General features: G+C 33.5%; 1 protein-coding gene across 1 annotated transcript; it reads left to right on the top strand.

Annotated features, from left to right (window-relative positions):
- Positions 1–3,473: 3,473 nt before the first annotated feature.
- LOC145331115 (ammonium transporter Rh type C-like 2) lies at positions 3,474–16,189 on the top strand. Its single transcript, XM_080175744.1, has 10 exons — positions 3,474–3,521; positions 4,184–4,283; positions 5,919–5,976; positions 6,428–6,496; positions 13,347–13,508; positions 13,724–14,055; positions 14,450–14,799; positions 15,028–15,070; positions 15,372–15,504; positions 16,098–16,189. Exons 2-10 carry the CDS (start codon positions 4,226–4,228, stop codon positions 16,144–16,146), a joined length of 1,254 nt encoding a protein of 417 aa, XP_080031870.1. The 5' UTR covers positions 3,474–3,521; positions 4,184–4,225; the 3' UTR covers positions 16,147–16,189.
- The last annotated feature ends 242 nt before the right edge of the window (positions 16,190–16,431 follow it).

Genomic DNA, 16,431 nt, shown 5'->3' with positions numbered 1-16,431 from the left:
ACATATAAAGTATATCTATTCTTTCATCATACATTAGCGGCTTCGCCCCCTAGAAGCCTCTAGTGGCACTTTTTATTTAGTTTTTTTAAAGTAAAAAATGTTTTTGTTTAATTTAGGGGAAGGGGTAATTTTTTTCTTCTAGGGGCGATTTATTTTGGGAGGGTGGTGTTACTCTCCCCCAAAATAGTTATAAATCTGCCCGGAACCTATGAGAAGCTACCCTGTTAAGGAGTAAGCGAGATTTTTCGGTACAAACAAAGAGACAGACATCGTTCTACTTTGTATTATAGATATCTTCTTTATTTTAGGGGTGTATATTTATCTTTCGGCCATTGCCATATCTCCCCATTCCTGAGAATGTTCCACCGAATAATGGTTGACTTCTATTTATATAACTTTTCAAGATATTTTGTTTAGTTTGTCATTACAATGGGGACAGTATCCTTCTATTTAGAGAGGTTTAACGTTTATAATAATACTTAAAAATATAAGACAATTATGTCTATAAGAATCGCAGCAAGCCAATTCATTTTCTCGTATTCATTCGAATTCGGTGGATAGGAGCCAGTTTTCATCCATACGAAAAAACTATGTCTAGCATCGTATTATAATCAGCTTTATACGAATATAGAAATGTACAATCAATGTAATATATCTTCTGGCCCTGTGGTGCAGTTTTAAGCTATTTTCTTGGGGGATGGGACACCCCCAACTCCCCCCCCAAAAAAATTTTAAACTAAAATTCAAATAGTAGGGTCGACTAACCCCATCTTCCCCCCCCCCCAAAAAAAAATTTAAATTTTTCTTTTTATTTTTCTTTGAAATCTAAAATACCAAAAAATCAAACCTCTTGGGGCTTCGCCCCTAGAGGCTAGGGGCGAAGCCGCTAGTATTAATCTAATGCATTTCCGCTAGATTAGAACCGGTAATATACCTAATAATATATCGAATCGTATTATAGATATTTTCTAAATTCTATTATTTTAAACTTTTATTATCCGCGTAAATCTGTCAATAATACGATGAAATAAATAACTAGTTGAACACTGCTCCGAAATAACATTAATTTCTGATGGATAAAAACCATTTATGAATCGTGAAGAAAATACATGTATAGTAATGATAGAAATTACCTTGGAAATTAGGAATATTTATGTCAACTTTATGGCTGTAATAAAAAAGAGGTGATGGTTGACAAAACATTGACATTATGTTATTGTAATGCATTATTAGGACAACATGACAACTACACGAGTTTTAAAAGCGAAGCTTTTCTATAATTAGGGTCGGTCCGTCCGTCCGTCAGTCCGTACGTCTGAGACGGATAGCTTTTTTCATTAATTTTGGTATGTTAGAATTATCCTATCGATTTCAAACTTTGCATGGTGATTCCTGTAGTAGTTAGGTATGATATAGAAAGCGTAGCAACTCTATAATCATTACCAGGATGTCCGTCCGTCCATTTTAAATATGTTGATTTTTTACTTTTTTAACAACATATTTTTATGTGATCTCATTATCCGATTGTTCTGATATTTGATATACTGATTCCTGGGACAACTAAGTACAATATTATAAGCAAAGCAACTCTATAATCAAGTCCTAAAAATGTAAGTATGTCCAAAAACATTATCCTGTATCAAGAAGTTTTTCAACAAAGAAGGTGTCTTAACTTTTTTTGCTTTTTATTTAGAATAGCTATTCGGTGTTTTTAGTAAGTAATAGATGTAAAATTTTTCTTAGAATTTAAACATGCAATCGTTTGAAAAAATAAATTTTTTAACCTCGGTTTAATCAAAACATTAAATTTAAATATATTCTCACACAGGCATAAAAAATATGTGTTTATATATGACTTTAGAATGAGAAAAATATTACGAATCCATTCTAAGCAAAATTGAAAAAGTTTTATAAAACTATAATAAAAAATATAAGTTTATTTTAAGAATCATAATTTTCGGCTTTAAATGGTTAACTTGAACAAAACCTAAATAAATGTGCATACAATGTAACAGATATTTTTTAAACACAAGAAACAATAATGCATTTTCAACTGCATTGTTTTGAAGTTTATAAACAGACTGAAGCATATTTGTTCATATTTTTTCATTCTTTACATGTTATGTAAGTATCACTATTTTTATTGTAGTATCTATTGTATATATTGTATGAACATTAGGGCAGGTTCATATCGGAATTAGACAAAGAGGGGATATGCAACAGATAAAATTAACCTTTAAAACATTTCTGACCGAAAAAGAATTTTAAAAAATTGAGTTTTAGAACGCGACCACTAAAAAATATATTTGATTACTTATTAATATGCAAAGACGACATTCAAAATTTTTTTGAATCAGAACTATGGCTTCATGGTGCTCCCTGGAAAGGCCTTGAGGAGCTGAATCAGGAACTTTTGTCCGTTTCAAAATATCTCGTTCCTAGCCTTAAAAATCACCAAAAAAAACTCATTTTTTAAAGGTTTATTGAGAATTGTCCAATTTGTAGAGGTTTTTTAGATTTTCTCAGGCTAGGAACAAGATTTTTTCAAACGGTCAAAAGTTCCTGATTCTACTCCTCAATGCCTTTCCTGGGAGCACCATGAAGCCATAGTTCTGATTCAATAAATTTTTGACTCCCATTTACAAATAGCTATGCAATTGAATGTCTGGTCGTCAGCGGTTTTAAGACTTAGGATAAATTTTAAATCATCCAGATGTGTATTATACTCATACAAATCATTTGCAGATCCCCGCTTTGGCCTCAGAAAAAAAATGTCCAAAATCGACCCACCCTAATGAACATTATCCTTTTTTTTGTCAATTCTATTAGTTAACTTTTGAGGTTAAGCTTCCGGATTTGTCAATTTTTGAGATTTGTTATTGGCTAGTTTAATAGTTACAATTAAGTGTTGCCTGTAAAATATAATATGTTTGATTCTAAAGGTATATATGAACCCATATTTTATGCCCATGTGAGAATATATTTAATTTCAAAGTTTTTATTAAACCAAGGTTAAAAATATAGATTTTTTCAATAATTACTCAACAGAATTTAAAAAGTAAGGTGTCAAATTAAAGATCTTACTATTTTTGTTCATATTGGCATTTTTCTTCTTTTATTTTGTTGCGTTTTAGTACCTTAACACCGACTTAATTATTTTTTGAAAAAACCTAAATTATTTCAAAAATAAGAGATCTACAAAAAAAAAAAGATTGCATATTTAAATTCTATGGACCATTTTACATCTATTACTTACTAAAAACACCGACTAGCTATTCTAAATATTCTTTACTCACAATTTTGCTTTGACTCTTATACACATTTATATACTGATTATTCAGTTCTGACACTATACAAGTTTTAATGTCCGTTTGTCCTATTGTTTCAGAGCTTCGCTTTTATGGATGCTGTCATCCTTGTTATAAAGGAAAATATGTATTGATATTTAAAATATTTTTAATGATTCTAGGGACAGAGCCCAGAGTATAGAGGAGTATCGTGCAAAACGAAGATTTAAACAGGTATTTAATACTTTCGTAGCAAAGCTAATGAATCTATTTAAAGTAGTAAATGTTCCAATTATCAAAGTATCAACTTTCGGGTATAGTCCCTTTTGTGGCAACGCTCCTTAAGGGGCGATTCTTCGTATTTTTCACAGTAGCTTTTTTCCTGTTTATAACCCCTGCGGGAAGCTCCAACACTGCGGGGCCAATTCCCTAACCCAATATAACCTAACCTAACCAAAAATAAACTATTAGAAGCCATTTTAAAAATGCGATGAATTGCCCCTTAAGGGACGTTGCCACGAAAGGGACTATACCAAACTTTCTCATATTGTTCATAGAGATACTTCGTATTTCGGATATTCTTATTGCCAAAGTAATCTTTTTGCAAGGTTTGAAAATATAGTGTCGTGTACAGGATTTTAACAAATGTTGACGCCCCCCGTATACCAAAATCAAGGGGAGGGGGGTAGGATTTTATTGCAGGTGGTGGATACATCCCCCTTAGTTTTCAACCCTGTACACAGTACCACTTAGATTATTAAATTTACATGCCCTCTGCTGTTTTTTTGGGATGGAGGTTGTGTATCAGCGGAATGTAAACTCTTGTCAAACGCCTCTGATTGAAATGGCGGACAAACGAACGTTAAGAAATGAATATAAGCTACACTTTTATCTAGGTTAAACTTGGTATTGTGATTGTGCTATGGCAGTTAGTGAATATGTTTATCTATCTACTCATAGTCGACCATAGTCGACAATATAAAAGATTCACTCCAGGTCAGCTATCTATCTATCTATCTAAAGGGTGTTTAAAAAAAAACAATCGCTTCACTCATTTCAATATAAACCCTACAGCTTTGGTCAAAAACTAACAAAAATGACACAAATCATGTCCAAGCAATGACAATGAGAAAGCACTATTGAATTTTGATTTCTACTCACCTCTCCTGAGCACTACAGCTCGAGTCTTAGCCCTTGTGTAGAATTTTTCCTTACATGGAGATTAAAAATCAACAAATCGTCTTAAGTACTTTAAATATTGTAGATAGACCCCATAATGTTTAGAATTTTTGATGGAGCATGTAAAGACCTTTCTATAGACATCTTAACCAGGTTTCTAACTCAATCCTAGCCAATTTGGCATTAAAAAGACAGACCCATCAAACATTTAGACATGACGGGTCTCTCCAATTCTTGATGTGGGACAGATCTTTCTTTTTGATGTCAAAATGGCTAAGATTGTGTTAGAAACCTGAGTAAGGTGTCTATAGAAAGTTATTGACATGCCCCATCAAAAATTCTAATCATTATGGGGTTTATCTACAAGATTTTAAGTACTTAAAACGGTTTTTTCTTTTTTTTTAAGACAGAGCAGTCATGTCTCAATGTTTGATGGGTCTGTCTTTTGGATGCCAAATTGGCTAGGATTGGGTCAGAAATCTGATGAAGGCGTCTATAGAAAGGTCTTTATAAGCCTCATCAAAAACTCTAAACATTATGGGGTCTATCTACAAGATTTAAAGTACTTTAGACAGTTTATTCTTTTTTAAAAAAAGACAAAACTGTCTTAATTTCTAATGAAATATGCACTCTCCACGTAGAAAAAAATTTTCCACAAGGGCTAGGACTCGAGCTGTAGTGCTCAGGGGAGGTGAGTAGAAATCAAAATTCAATAGTGTTATCTCATTGTCATTGCTTGGACATGATTTGTGTCATTTTTGAATTAACGTAAAAGAACAGAGGGGGCACGAACTATTTATAACTCGGTTTACGGGGTGGGGACCATGTGCCGTCTATCAATTAGGCCTTAGAATATCAGCCAATAGCGTCGGAAAAACTAACACATCCTAGTCGCTACAAATAGTAAAATGCAATTTGCTAGCAGACGGAAAAGGTCCCTACCACTTGAACTAGGTAGTTGTCTGGGTTATACATCTATACTTTTATTTAAAAGATACAATAATGTAAGACGACTTCCAAAAATAGAATAGATCTGAATATTTCAAAGAGGCATTTTCAATACAATTTTCATAAACAAAAACAAAACAGAGAAAAAAATCGTATTATTGAAATTTTTTGCTTAATCTAGAAGCAGTCCTTAATTTATTAATATCTATCTATCTAACTATTATCAGTAACACCAACAGGGGAGCAGTCAGCTGTTATTAATATCTATCTATCAATTTCAGTAACAGCTACCGAGGAGCATTCAGCTCTTATTAATATTTATCTATCTATTTCAGTAACACCTACAGAGGAGCAGTTATCGGTTATCAATATCTATCTATCTTTTCACTGACAGCTACAGAGGAGTAGTCAGCTGCTATTAATATATATCTATCTATCTATTTCAGTAACAGCTACAGAGGGGCAGTCAGCTGTTATTTATATCTATCTATCTACATATTTCAGTAACAGCCACAGAAGAGCAGTCAGCTGTTATAATGACTTTCTTAGTTGTTTTTATCAGGTAGTCATAAAATTAAAATAAAATATTTAAAGCTTTTCTATAATTAGTCATAAAGGTTCGTCCGTCTATTCGTACCGAATGGTTCTTATTGTAAATTCAGAGTTGTAAAAATAGTGTGGTACAATTTCAAAAGCTTAGCAACTGTATAATCAATTAAAATTAAATTTAAAACTTGTCGATTTTATATGATATAATCATACGATTTTGGAATAACGATTTCTATGACGATTAGGAACTATATTATGAACAAAACATCTCTATAGTCAAGAATTAGAATTAAGAATCCTTCATTCCAAAATTGAGTCATTCAGTAACATGATTTTTTAGACTACTAAATAAACTGTTGAACTTTATATTTGCCAATGTTCTTTTGTATGTCTTATTTTTTTAAGCTTCCCTTCTATGATATCTTATATTCCAAGTGAGTTTGATTTTGTGTATTATTATTCAGTGTATTTTGTGGCTGGCCATGTCTTCTTCACTATATGGATGGATTTGCAAAAACAGGCAGGAAAAATGGGCATACAAAGATACTAGATAACACCAGGGGGGAGGGGACAATGGGCTGTTTATTACACTAGTCCACAAAATCTTATCATAACTTTTTCTTATTCGTTTGGTTAACAACCTTGGGGACCTTTATTGAATTTTGATTGGTTGGTTAATTTAGTAGTGTCCTAACGTTTCATTGTAATCTACAAAAGGTGTAATTGGGCTGGATGTGCATCAATTTATCGGCCATTGTCATATCCCATTACACCCAGAGAATGGATATATAACCAGAGATCAGCTGATAAGGAAATAAATATTCTCGTATTCATTCGAATCCGGTGGATAGGAACCGGTTCTCATCCATGCGAAAAAAACTATGTCTAGCATCGTATTAAATCCAGCTTTCTACGAATATAAAAATGTACAATCATAAGATTGAAACCAGTTTTTTTTAGCCCGTGCCTTCGTTACCTCGGGGCTAAAAAACAGGTTTTAATCTTATAATTGTACATTCTATATCCGCGGAAAGCTGTTTATAATACGATGAAAGAAATAACTATTATCTTCTGTTGATGAAAATTATTAGTCGAAAAGTTTATACACTACCGTTATTGGTAAACCAACCAATCATGATTTAATAAAACTACCTAGTGTTCATAGACGAACAAATGAAAGAGAATGTTATAAAACATTTGGTACAAGTGAAATTTACAGTCCAATGTCCCCTCTTCTCAAGAAACACGTCCAGAGTTTTGGTTCACCACAAGGTTTCATAAAGGTGTGGCCAACATAAAACGTGCTTTTCAAAATAAATGATCAAGACGCCAAAAATGTTCTTCATACATTAAATTTTGATGTTACTGAAAGAATTAATTGTCCATAACATTTCCCTAATATTGGTGTTGTGTTGAGTGCTGTAAATGGATGTCTAGTGTTTCAATCATCACTTCTTCTAAGAGGAATCCCTTACATACTTTAAAAGAACATTGCCGCACCCCTGTCAGCAACAAATTGTCACCTTTGGCTCAATAATTTTTTGGCAACAGATAAATTGGACAAGAATTAAAATGTATTCTTCTTTTCAGAAATATTTGATTTTTTTTTATGTATGTAGATGGTAGCCCAATAGGGTTAGATCAGGATTAGGCACCATATGGTAATGGCCTTCCGCAGGGGTTAGACATACATTTTGAAATATGAATTGACCCATCTTTAACAATTTTGCTCCTACAGTATATTCATTCTCAAAAACCTATTTGTGATTTGAAGTTTATGGTATAGTTCTATCATTTTTGTTTGTATATATAAATATTTTTAATATATATTTTAATTTCTGAATATAAATAATAAAGCAGCTTATAGTGCCATAAAAATTATGTCATACTATCCAAATGACCAATATATAAGAGTATAGATTTTACCATAGGGCAATTACAATGTATACTGGCCTATAATTGAGATGAATTCAATCTTATTAGACTTTCACTCAAAGCCCAAAAATAATGGACTTAAAAGTGTATTAAACTGTATATAAGACATTTGCCGACATATTGATACCATTAATTTGCCTCTTAGATAAAAAAGTTTTTTTAATATTTTTCTCTTGCTACAAATCAAATTTCAAATTTGAGTCACCAAAACTGCTAAACTAATTTTTAAACGGTTCTATAGGTATGTTTATCATTTTTCTAGGCTAAATATAACTATAATTACACCATTTTAAAGTTAAACATCATAACATATTAACTCAATTATTGAATCGGTCTGTATTATTAAGCTTGCAACCCTTAAAACAGCTGCATTTCATTGTTCTATTATATAAAGTAGTAAGCTTTTTTGTCTGTAGCTTAAGATTTCGATAACTACTGTACCTATTGACTTCTCTGTTTTATGGAAGCTTCTTATAGGTCCCTGGAATATTGAAAAAAGATATCAATTTATATTTTACACTGCTATGCATTGTTTTTGTTCTTGTTTCTAAAAATTATTTTTATAATTAAAAAGAGAACTATTTAACGCTTCTATAAGTATGTTTATCATTTTTCTAGTCTAAATATAACTATAATTTCAGCATTTTTATAACATATTCAAGTTATTGTAATTTTTAAAAAAATATCAATATCAAGAACTATTGGAACATTTTTCACCATGCAAAACAAGGTGTTAGAAAGTGTTGAATCCCTCACAATATCTATATGTCTGTCTATAATACATTACACATGTAATGCTCATAGAGAGGATGCTATAATAGTGCTCTTTTAATGTGAACTTCTCATAACTGAATGGGCTTCCAGAGACCAAGAAGTTGGCCTAGTCTCTACAAGGGGGAGTGCAGGGATATCCAGGGGGGGGGGGGGTGCCTGTAAAAGGGTATTTTTTAGGGATGGGGGTAATCACCCCCCTTAATATATTATGGGGGGTATAAACCCAGCCTCTTTAAATTTTTTGAATAGGAGTAAAGAAAATCATGAAAACTTAAAAATCTAGGAATCAAACTAGCACTCCAACCAATAATCGGTTCCATGGCAAATGTAGGAGTCCAAAATGTAGGAGTGAAAAAACATTGGAGTGGACAATTGCACAAGTCCCAAACATCAGAATGGAACAAACATAGGAGTGGGATAAACGTCGGAGTGAACAAACGCAGGATTTTTGGGACAAACATCGGAGTGGACAAACACATGAGTCCCAAACTTTTTTTATTTTCAATTTTAGATTTGTTTTATACAAACCCAGTCCCCCCTCCTCCGTCCAGTTACTTTTCTTAGTTAGGTTATAGGCCAGGGGGCCGAGCGCTGTGGCCATAGTCATTATTTTGTAGACAGGGGTATACAAAATTTCAAAATTGTCATATTATTAAAATAGCAGACACTCCAAGGTTTTATTTAAGCAATGTCCACTCCAACGTTTGTCCATTCCAACATTTGTCCACCTCAATGTTTGTCCACTCTGACGTTTGTCCCATTCCTACATTTGTCCACTCCAATGTTTGGGAATCCTGTGTTTGTCCACTCTGACATTTAGGACTCCTACGTTTGGGGTAGGACCCCAATAAGTAAATCTCAATAAAACTTTATAAAATTATGCAGAATATCAAAGTATTCAATCCCTGAAAATTTCAACCATCTATCTTGAATAGAAGTAGAGAAAATCATGAAAACTTGAAATGTAGGAATCGATATAGCCCACCCCAGTTTATTGAGAAATCCTAATGAAACTTGATGAAAATATGGAGTATCAATAGAGAGAGAGAGAATATTCAATCCATGAAAATTTCAGCCTTCTATCTTTTATAGAAGCCGAGAAAATCATGTTATCCTCCTTTCTGACAGACAAACAGATGAACAGACAGACATACCAATGGACAGACATACAGATGAATGGACAGACAACGGACAAACTGATATTTTGAATTATAGAGTATCTTCGCTACTAAAAACAGATGAATAGGATAATTGTTGTACACAAATTGATTTCAGTATGTAAATTTGGGCACCCCCATGTTCATTTTGTGGGGGTAATCTTTATATCATAGAGGCAAGGAGGTCCAAGCTTTTTATATTTTTTTTGGAGGGGGGGCGGGGGTTAAAAATTATGAATTTAAAAATTATGGGGTTGCCCCAAATTAATTAATAAATAATAATAATTAACACGCCTGAATTAACAAAAAGAGCTAACCATACACACATCCTAATTATAAAAATGTTTTTAACCCTTAACGGTCGGGGGGGGGGGGGGGGGGGGGCGTTGAACGCCCCCCCATCCGTTTTTTTCTATCTCATTTTCTGTGTGTGAAAGATAAAGAGCCCAAACTGCTCGACTTTTTAAGTGTGGGTGTGAGACATAACAGAGAGTTGAAATTTTTTGAATATCTCCATCCTGGCGGGCACAGGATGCCAGCAAACCTGGCAGGGTCATCCAGGTAAAGAGCAAAAATATTTTTTTGACTAAAACAAAGCATTTTATCTTACCAAAATACTAAAATATCCTCTAGTAGTACATCCCCATATTAAATACAGGTGTTCAAGTCAATTTTAGGTTCCAGGTATGATCCTGCAGGTCCTGATCCTCCAGGTCTCCAGAAATCTTTAAAAGGCTCCTGTGGCCGCAATTTTTGACTTAGAGACTTCAAATTTAAAACTTAAGCTTTTCTTATATGTCTACATAATGTATTAAAATTTCATAAAGATCCGCCGTCGTTTTCCCGCCGACCGCCGACTGCGGCGGCTGGCAGCTGCCAAGTACAGCTGCGGCCGCTGAAATTTATATTTTGACATTTCAAATATAAAATTTTCATAAAGATAAACATTTTCTGCAAGAAAATTTTTATCTAGCTTCAAAAATAAAAAAATTACAGCCGTTTGAAATTTTTAAGTAAAAAAGGACCTAAAAACAAAGGTTGTTAAATAAAAGGGTGAAGGAAGCGAAAATTGACCTTGACTTACTTAAGGTCGGAAATTCATCATAACACAGGGGACTTGCACAAAATTTTTTAGCCCTCTAGCTCTAATAGGAACTGAGATAATAGGGGGGGCGTTGAACGCCCCCCCCCGACTGATTAAGGTGCGGCAAGGGGCCCGACTGTAAGGGGTTAAAATAGTAAATCAATTATTCATGAATCGTTTTCCTTGTTTGTTTACTAGCAGCTGCGCTCCAAGAATCTAAGAGCTCTGTATTTAAAGGAGTAAGGAAATTAGTTAAAAAGCCTAAAACCTTATCGAAATCTTAAGCTACAGACAAAAAAGCTTACTACTTTATATGATAGGATAATTAAATGCAGCTGTTTTAAGGGTTGCAAGCTTAATAATACAGACCGATTCAATAAGTGGGTTAACCCAATAGTGACGAACCGGCTTTTAACGCCCAGTTCCAGAAAATGCCGAAAAAAAACGGTTTTCAGTTTCAGGATTGAATCATTCTCAGTATGAATCCCCCCTCTACTACCCTAGTTTTCATTTCCCCCTGGAGCAGGCAGTTTTGCTTACTTCCGTTTGCCGGTATAGCTCAACAAAATTTGAAAACCAAGAAAAACGTAGTGATTTTAAAATACCCCTCCTAACTTTTTTGTTTATGAAGTAAAGTTAGTGATTTTTTTCGTGAAATTTAAAGTTTATTGGCAACTACATTCATTTGTGAAATCGTTTTATTCAAATTATTATTTTTTATATGATTTTTTTATCGTTTAATTATGTTCTATATAACTCCGGTTCGGCATGAGTAAAGATACCCGCTAGTTTTATTGCCCTGCTCGGCGCGAGTAAAGATACCCGTCCACATATAATATCAAAATTTTAAAACTTCTAGGAAACGGGCTTTTTTAACTGAAAAGGGTGGCACCTATAGCCAAAACACTAAATGTGATATAAATCGTTTTGTATCTTACTTGTAGCTCTATCAATTACATGAGGTTATGTAGTTTTCAATTGCGGATCGTATCGTAGTATTAGCTACTCTACAACTCACTTTGGACGTTCAAAAATTACATTTTTAATTTTTTGGGCCAAATAACCGGGTATTTAGGTCGAAAACGGGCTTTAATGCCGGGGAAAAGCACCAAAAAACGCCAAAAATGGTTATCAATGCCGAACGGTTTCTTTACTCGCGCCGAACCGGGTTTTCCTGCAACTTTCCTGTGCATGCCACTAGAGCAAAACAAAAAAATTGGAATTCCGTTTTTACCATTATAAAGCTTCCCTGAGATTTTCAGCTCGATCGGTCCATAAAAGTGGCGCTCGGCACTAATGGGTTAATATATTATGATGTTTAACTTTAAAATGGTGTAATTATAGTTATATTTAGCCTAGAAAAATGATAAACATACCTATAGTAGCGTTTAATAATTCTCTTTTTAATAATATAAATATTTTTTAGAAACAAGAACAAGAACAATGCATAGCAGTGTAAAATATAAATTGATATTTTTTTTCCAAAATCCAATTCCTTCTGGTGATGTTATAAATAAAATACCAAAAGTCAAATTTAGGTGGATGTTATATGAATATATAAAGCTTTTTTACATCCAAAAAAATTGGGAAAAAAATATCAGTTATGGAGCAACAACAAAAGTGGGTTTACCACAAAACCTCGATTTTTTAGTCAACTATTCTATAAACAACCAAGTCATTACCTGTACATTATAAAGCAATGCCAGGCGATTAAAATGAGGTATTAAGCACTTTCTAACTCCAAAAAATGATTCTTCTAGAGCAAAAATTAGTTTAGCATTTTTGGTGACTCAAATTTGAAATTTGATTTGTAGCAAGAGAAAAATTTTAAAAACATACTTTTTTTTATCTAAGAGGCAAATTAATGGTATCAATATACCCGCAAATGTCTTATATACAGTTTAATACACTTTTAAGTCCATTATTTTTGGGCTTTGAGTGAACGTCTAATAAGATTAAATTCATCTCAATTGGTCATTTATATTGTATGACGTCATTAAAGTATTAAAGGATCACTACACAACTCCAGGTATTGCTTACATCCTGCTGAGTGGGGATACAACCTTCCATGTGAACCTGCATGACCTAACTGAAGCCCTGCTGGGGACTAACAGCTTCCATATTGCCAGCTTAACACTTCTAGGAAAAGATTTTGTATAGATAAGATAAAAGAAAAAATACATCAATTAATGAAAATCATTGTAAAAGTTTGCATGATATTTTTTGCATCTGAAAAAAATTAAATCAATGTCCTAAGACATTACCCCCACTCTGACTATTAATGATAGAAATAAAACCGTTTGTAATGTCTTCTGTTATGATGGGGTTTTGGGTCAAAATCCAAAAGCACTAAAGGTTTGTAATATCTAGTGTAATACCTACATAGGAAACGTTAATAAAAACCAAAACGAATAAAATCTTGAAATCAGGAAGGATACCACCACTGCACCTGCTGCTGGCAAGCATGGTTTTTCTACCTGGACAATCCATGTCCAGAATGTTACAGCTGGAGTTTGTGTATGTGCTGGATCCTGGCTCTACAGCTGCCATACAGCTGTACGGGGTGGCTTTTGGTGTCACAGCCTCTACCATTATGTTCAGGATCAAAAAATATTAAATTAGTTTTTCAGATTTCCATTTAAATTACATGGTTCATGAGTAATGGATCTCAAAAAAAATTCATTGGCTCTGGACTAATTAGATTTTATATAAAAATATTGTTGCTCCAAAAAATTGTTCATAGATCTCTAATATTATATAAAATATGCTATAGATATAATTCATATTTTAAATATTTTCATGAAATATAGAGGATCAACAGGAAATGCAGTCAAGCGCAGCTACATTCCTTCCTCTGTATCATTGTGTGGATCATTTTTGCTGGCATTCTCATCCCTGATCATCAACAGTTTGGGAGTTCCCGGTCACAAGGTGGAGTTTGTAATCCTGAACACTTGCTTTGTCCAGAGTGCAACAACTACTGTAGCAGTGGGCACTCTGATTGCCATGTCCAGCTGGAAAAGAATTCCTCTTGATTTCCAGCTGATGCAGGGAAGTCTGATTGCTGGAGGAGTGGCTGCTGGTGCTATTGCCATCACTAGGATTGTTCCCTGGGCTTCATTCCTATTAGGAATTATCACAGGTATACCTTGCCAATGGTAATGTCCATAGCTTATTGGATGTTGTCACCTTCTGATTGATCTTACTTAGGATCTTGTTCAAATGCAATCCACGCAGGTATCAACGTAACTAACACCATTGATTGCACATCCTTTGTCATGTTGTCCTAACTGACCGATTATCACATGAACCTTTTCGCCATATTCTTACTATTAAGGTTATGCAATACGCCATTTTTAAATCTCTAGTTAGATGCATATACATATGAAACCTTTCTAATAGTAGGTAGACATTTACGCCCATACTGTAGATTTAAATATTATGTGATTAAGTGCATCTTTTAGTTTTGATATAATTTGTTAATAGTTTAACGAAATTAAATATTTTACTTTTAGACTCATTAAAAAAAATTGCAGGTTTCTCTATTATTCTGTCTGGCTTGTACCTGGAACCATTTTTAGCCAGAATCACCCAGGTGCCGGTATCCTACTACACCACATCCATCAACGCCCTGCCTGCCCTGCTTGGCTGTCTTGCAAGCATTGTTATGGCAGCACTCTCGGAAGAAAACAATGGATTGATCAAATACAAGCTGAATCTGTATTCGCTTTATCCGGCAAGGGCGCACCCGGTTGGTCAGTCATCTCCAGGATGTGAGCATGTGAACAAGACTGCTGAGGAGATAATACGTTGTCCAACTTCTTCTGAAGAGGTGCTGTCACATTTTGGTGAACTTCCCACCGTTGGCAGATCCGCTCTGACTCAGGCATTAGATATAAACTACACTTATCTACCTTATATACCTCCAAAACATTTTGGAAGGTAATCATCCATTTACACCCACCTCTTGGACGTCTATAATCAAGCTTTTAGTTATTTGAAACTTTGCTCTATGAAGTATATAGTATTTACAGTATTTATACATTTCTAACTCTGTTAGTCTCTTATGAAGCAATAATACTTAACCAGAATTGTTTATATTTGACAATAACAGGCAGGTTGGCAGGCAGCTTTTATTCTCATAACAATTGTACTAGGTAGGGAATTGTCATAATTTTAATGAAACTTTATTGTGATTTCCATGGATTATCCAGGAAAAATAAAGGATAAGACAAGTGATAATAAGTTGATAAACTTCCACAATTATGAAAAACAAAATTAACCCGTGCGTAGATTAGAATTATTGATTGAAATTGAAATTTAGGCCAATCTTTTGGTCGAAATCTTTAGATACAAATTGACAACTTACAGTAAAGTACAAGTAATTAAGACGGTAATAATTTTATTAATAACTTTTAATTTATGAAGAAATATCTATCTGACAATTTCTAAAAACAGGCATCGCATTTGGATCCCTAGCAGGACTGCTAAGTCGATTGAGTGACAGAATATTTGGGCAGGCAATGCCCCGGGAGGCTTGGTATGATGCTTCCTGTTTTCTGGAGACCGGTCATCTGGCTGCTAATAACAGGTATGATTATGATCATAGGTGTTTCCCTTGTATATCATAGTTCCCAGTAGATATAGGGCCCTTTAGGTTTTTCAGACATTAAAAATAAGGGAAGGGGGCTAAAGAATGAACTAAATAGTTTGCACCTTTTTCAAGCTATTGATATATCTCTTAATGAAATATCATTACAGATATTAAACCACTTCATTGTTTTTTATATGCCTGAACGCCCTAACAATAATGAGGATTCTAGTACACCTGCTAAGGGGCTATGGCATTTCACATAATCTAACTAATGAAGGCAAATCATAAAAAATGCCCTATTTTATTTATATACCTTTTTTTATATAGTAAAGAAATGTTTTTTTACTTCAATTTCATTTATTTTTAACTTAAAGTTTCATGCTTTCGCAATTTTCAGAAAAAATACATATGATTTTTAAAAAACAAATTGGATGATTTTTTTCAATATGTTTTAGGAGATCTTTTTCATAAAAAAATGCTAATTTATAACAGCATTGAATATCATAGTTTTAATAATATCATATTTTAAATTTAAAGAACAATTTCATGTTTATTGTATAGTTTCAAAAAAAAAAGATATTTATTTTTAGAAAATCAGGAGAAGAAAGTAAAGAAGATTATCAAGATATCATTTTATAAAAAAATTTATTTCTATATTGAAAATATAAAATCACGCAACCTTGTCCTTAATTTTTAATTTAGTTTTTAATTGCTGTTCATTATACAGGTACTTTCAGCTGCGCCCCTGGGGAGGATAAGCTAAATAGTCTTAAGTACAACTAATTTGGACTAGCATTTTCCGAGATCTTAAGCTTCAGGCAAAAAATCCTTTATCTAAAATACAAAGTAGCTTGATGTCTGTCCGTCCGTCCGTTTGAAGCTTAACACACAAAAAAACCTCCTAATTTTTTAGGCAGGTAATTA

Source organism: Acartia tonsa, chromosome 11, assembly GCF_053477335.1.
Source record: "Acartia tonsa isolate MP-2025a chromosome 11, ASM5347733v1, whole genome shotgun sequence".
NCBI lineage: Eukaryota > Metazoa > Arthropoda > Copepoda > Calanoida > Acartiidae > Acartia > Acartia tonsa.
The sequence above is the reverse complement of the archived record's forward strand: the minus strand, read 5'-3'. Positions and strand labels throughout refer to the sequence as shown.

What these genes read in the sequence shown, in the direction of transcription:
- LOC145331115 (XM_080175744.1), top strand. Translation starts at nt 4,226, where the DNA reads ATGTTTATCTATCTACTCATAGTCGACCATAGTCGACAATATAAAAGA. An exon ending in CCTATTAGGAATTATCACAG is followed by an intron (nt 14,056 to 14,449) that starts GTATACCTTGCC and finishes AAAAAATTGCAG; the next exon opens with GTTTCTCTATTATTCTGTCT. An exon ending in CATCTGGCTGCTAATAACAG is followed by an intron (nt 15,505 to 16,097) that starts GTATGATTATGA and finishes ATTTATTTTTAG; the next exon opens with AAAATCAGGAGAAGAAAGTA.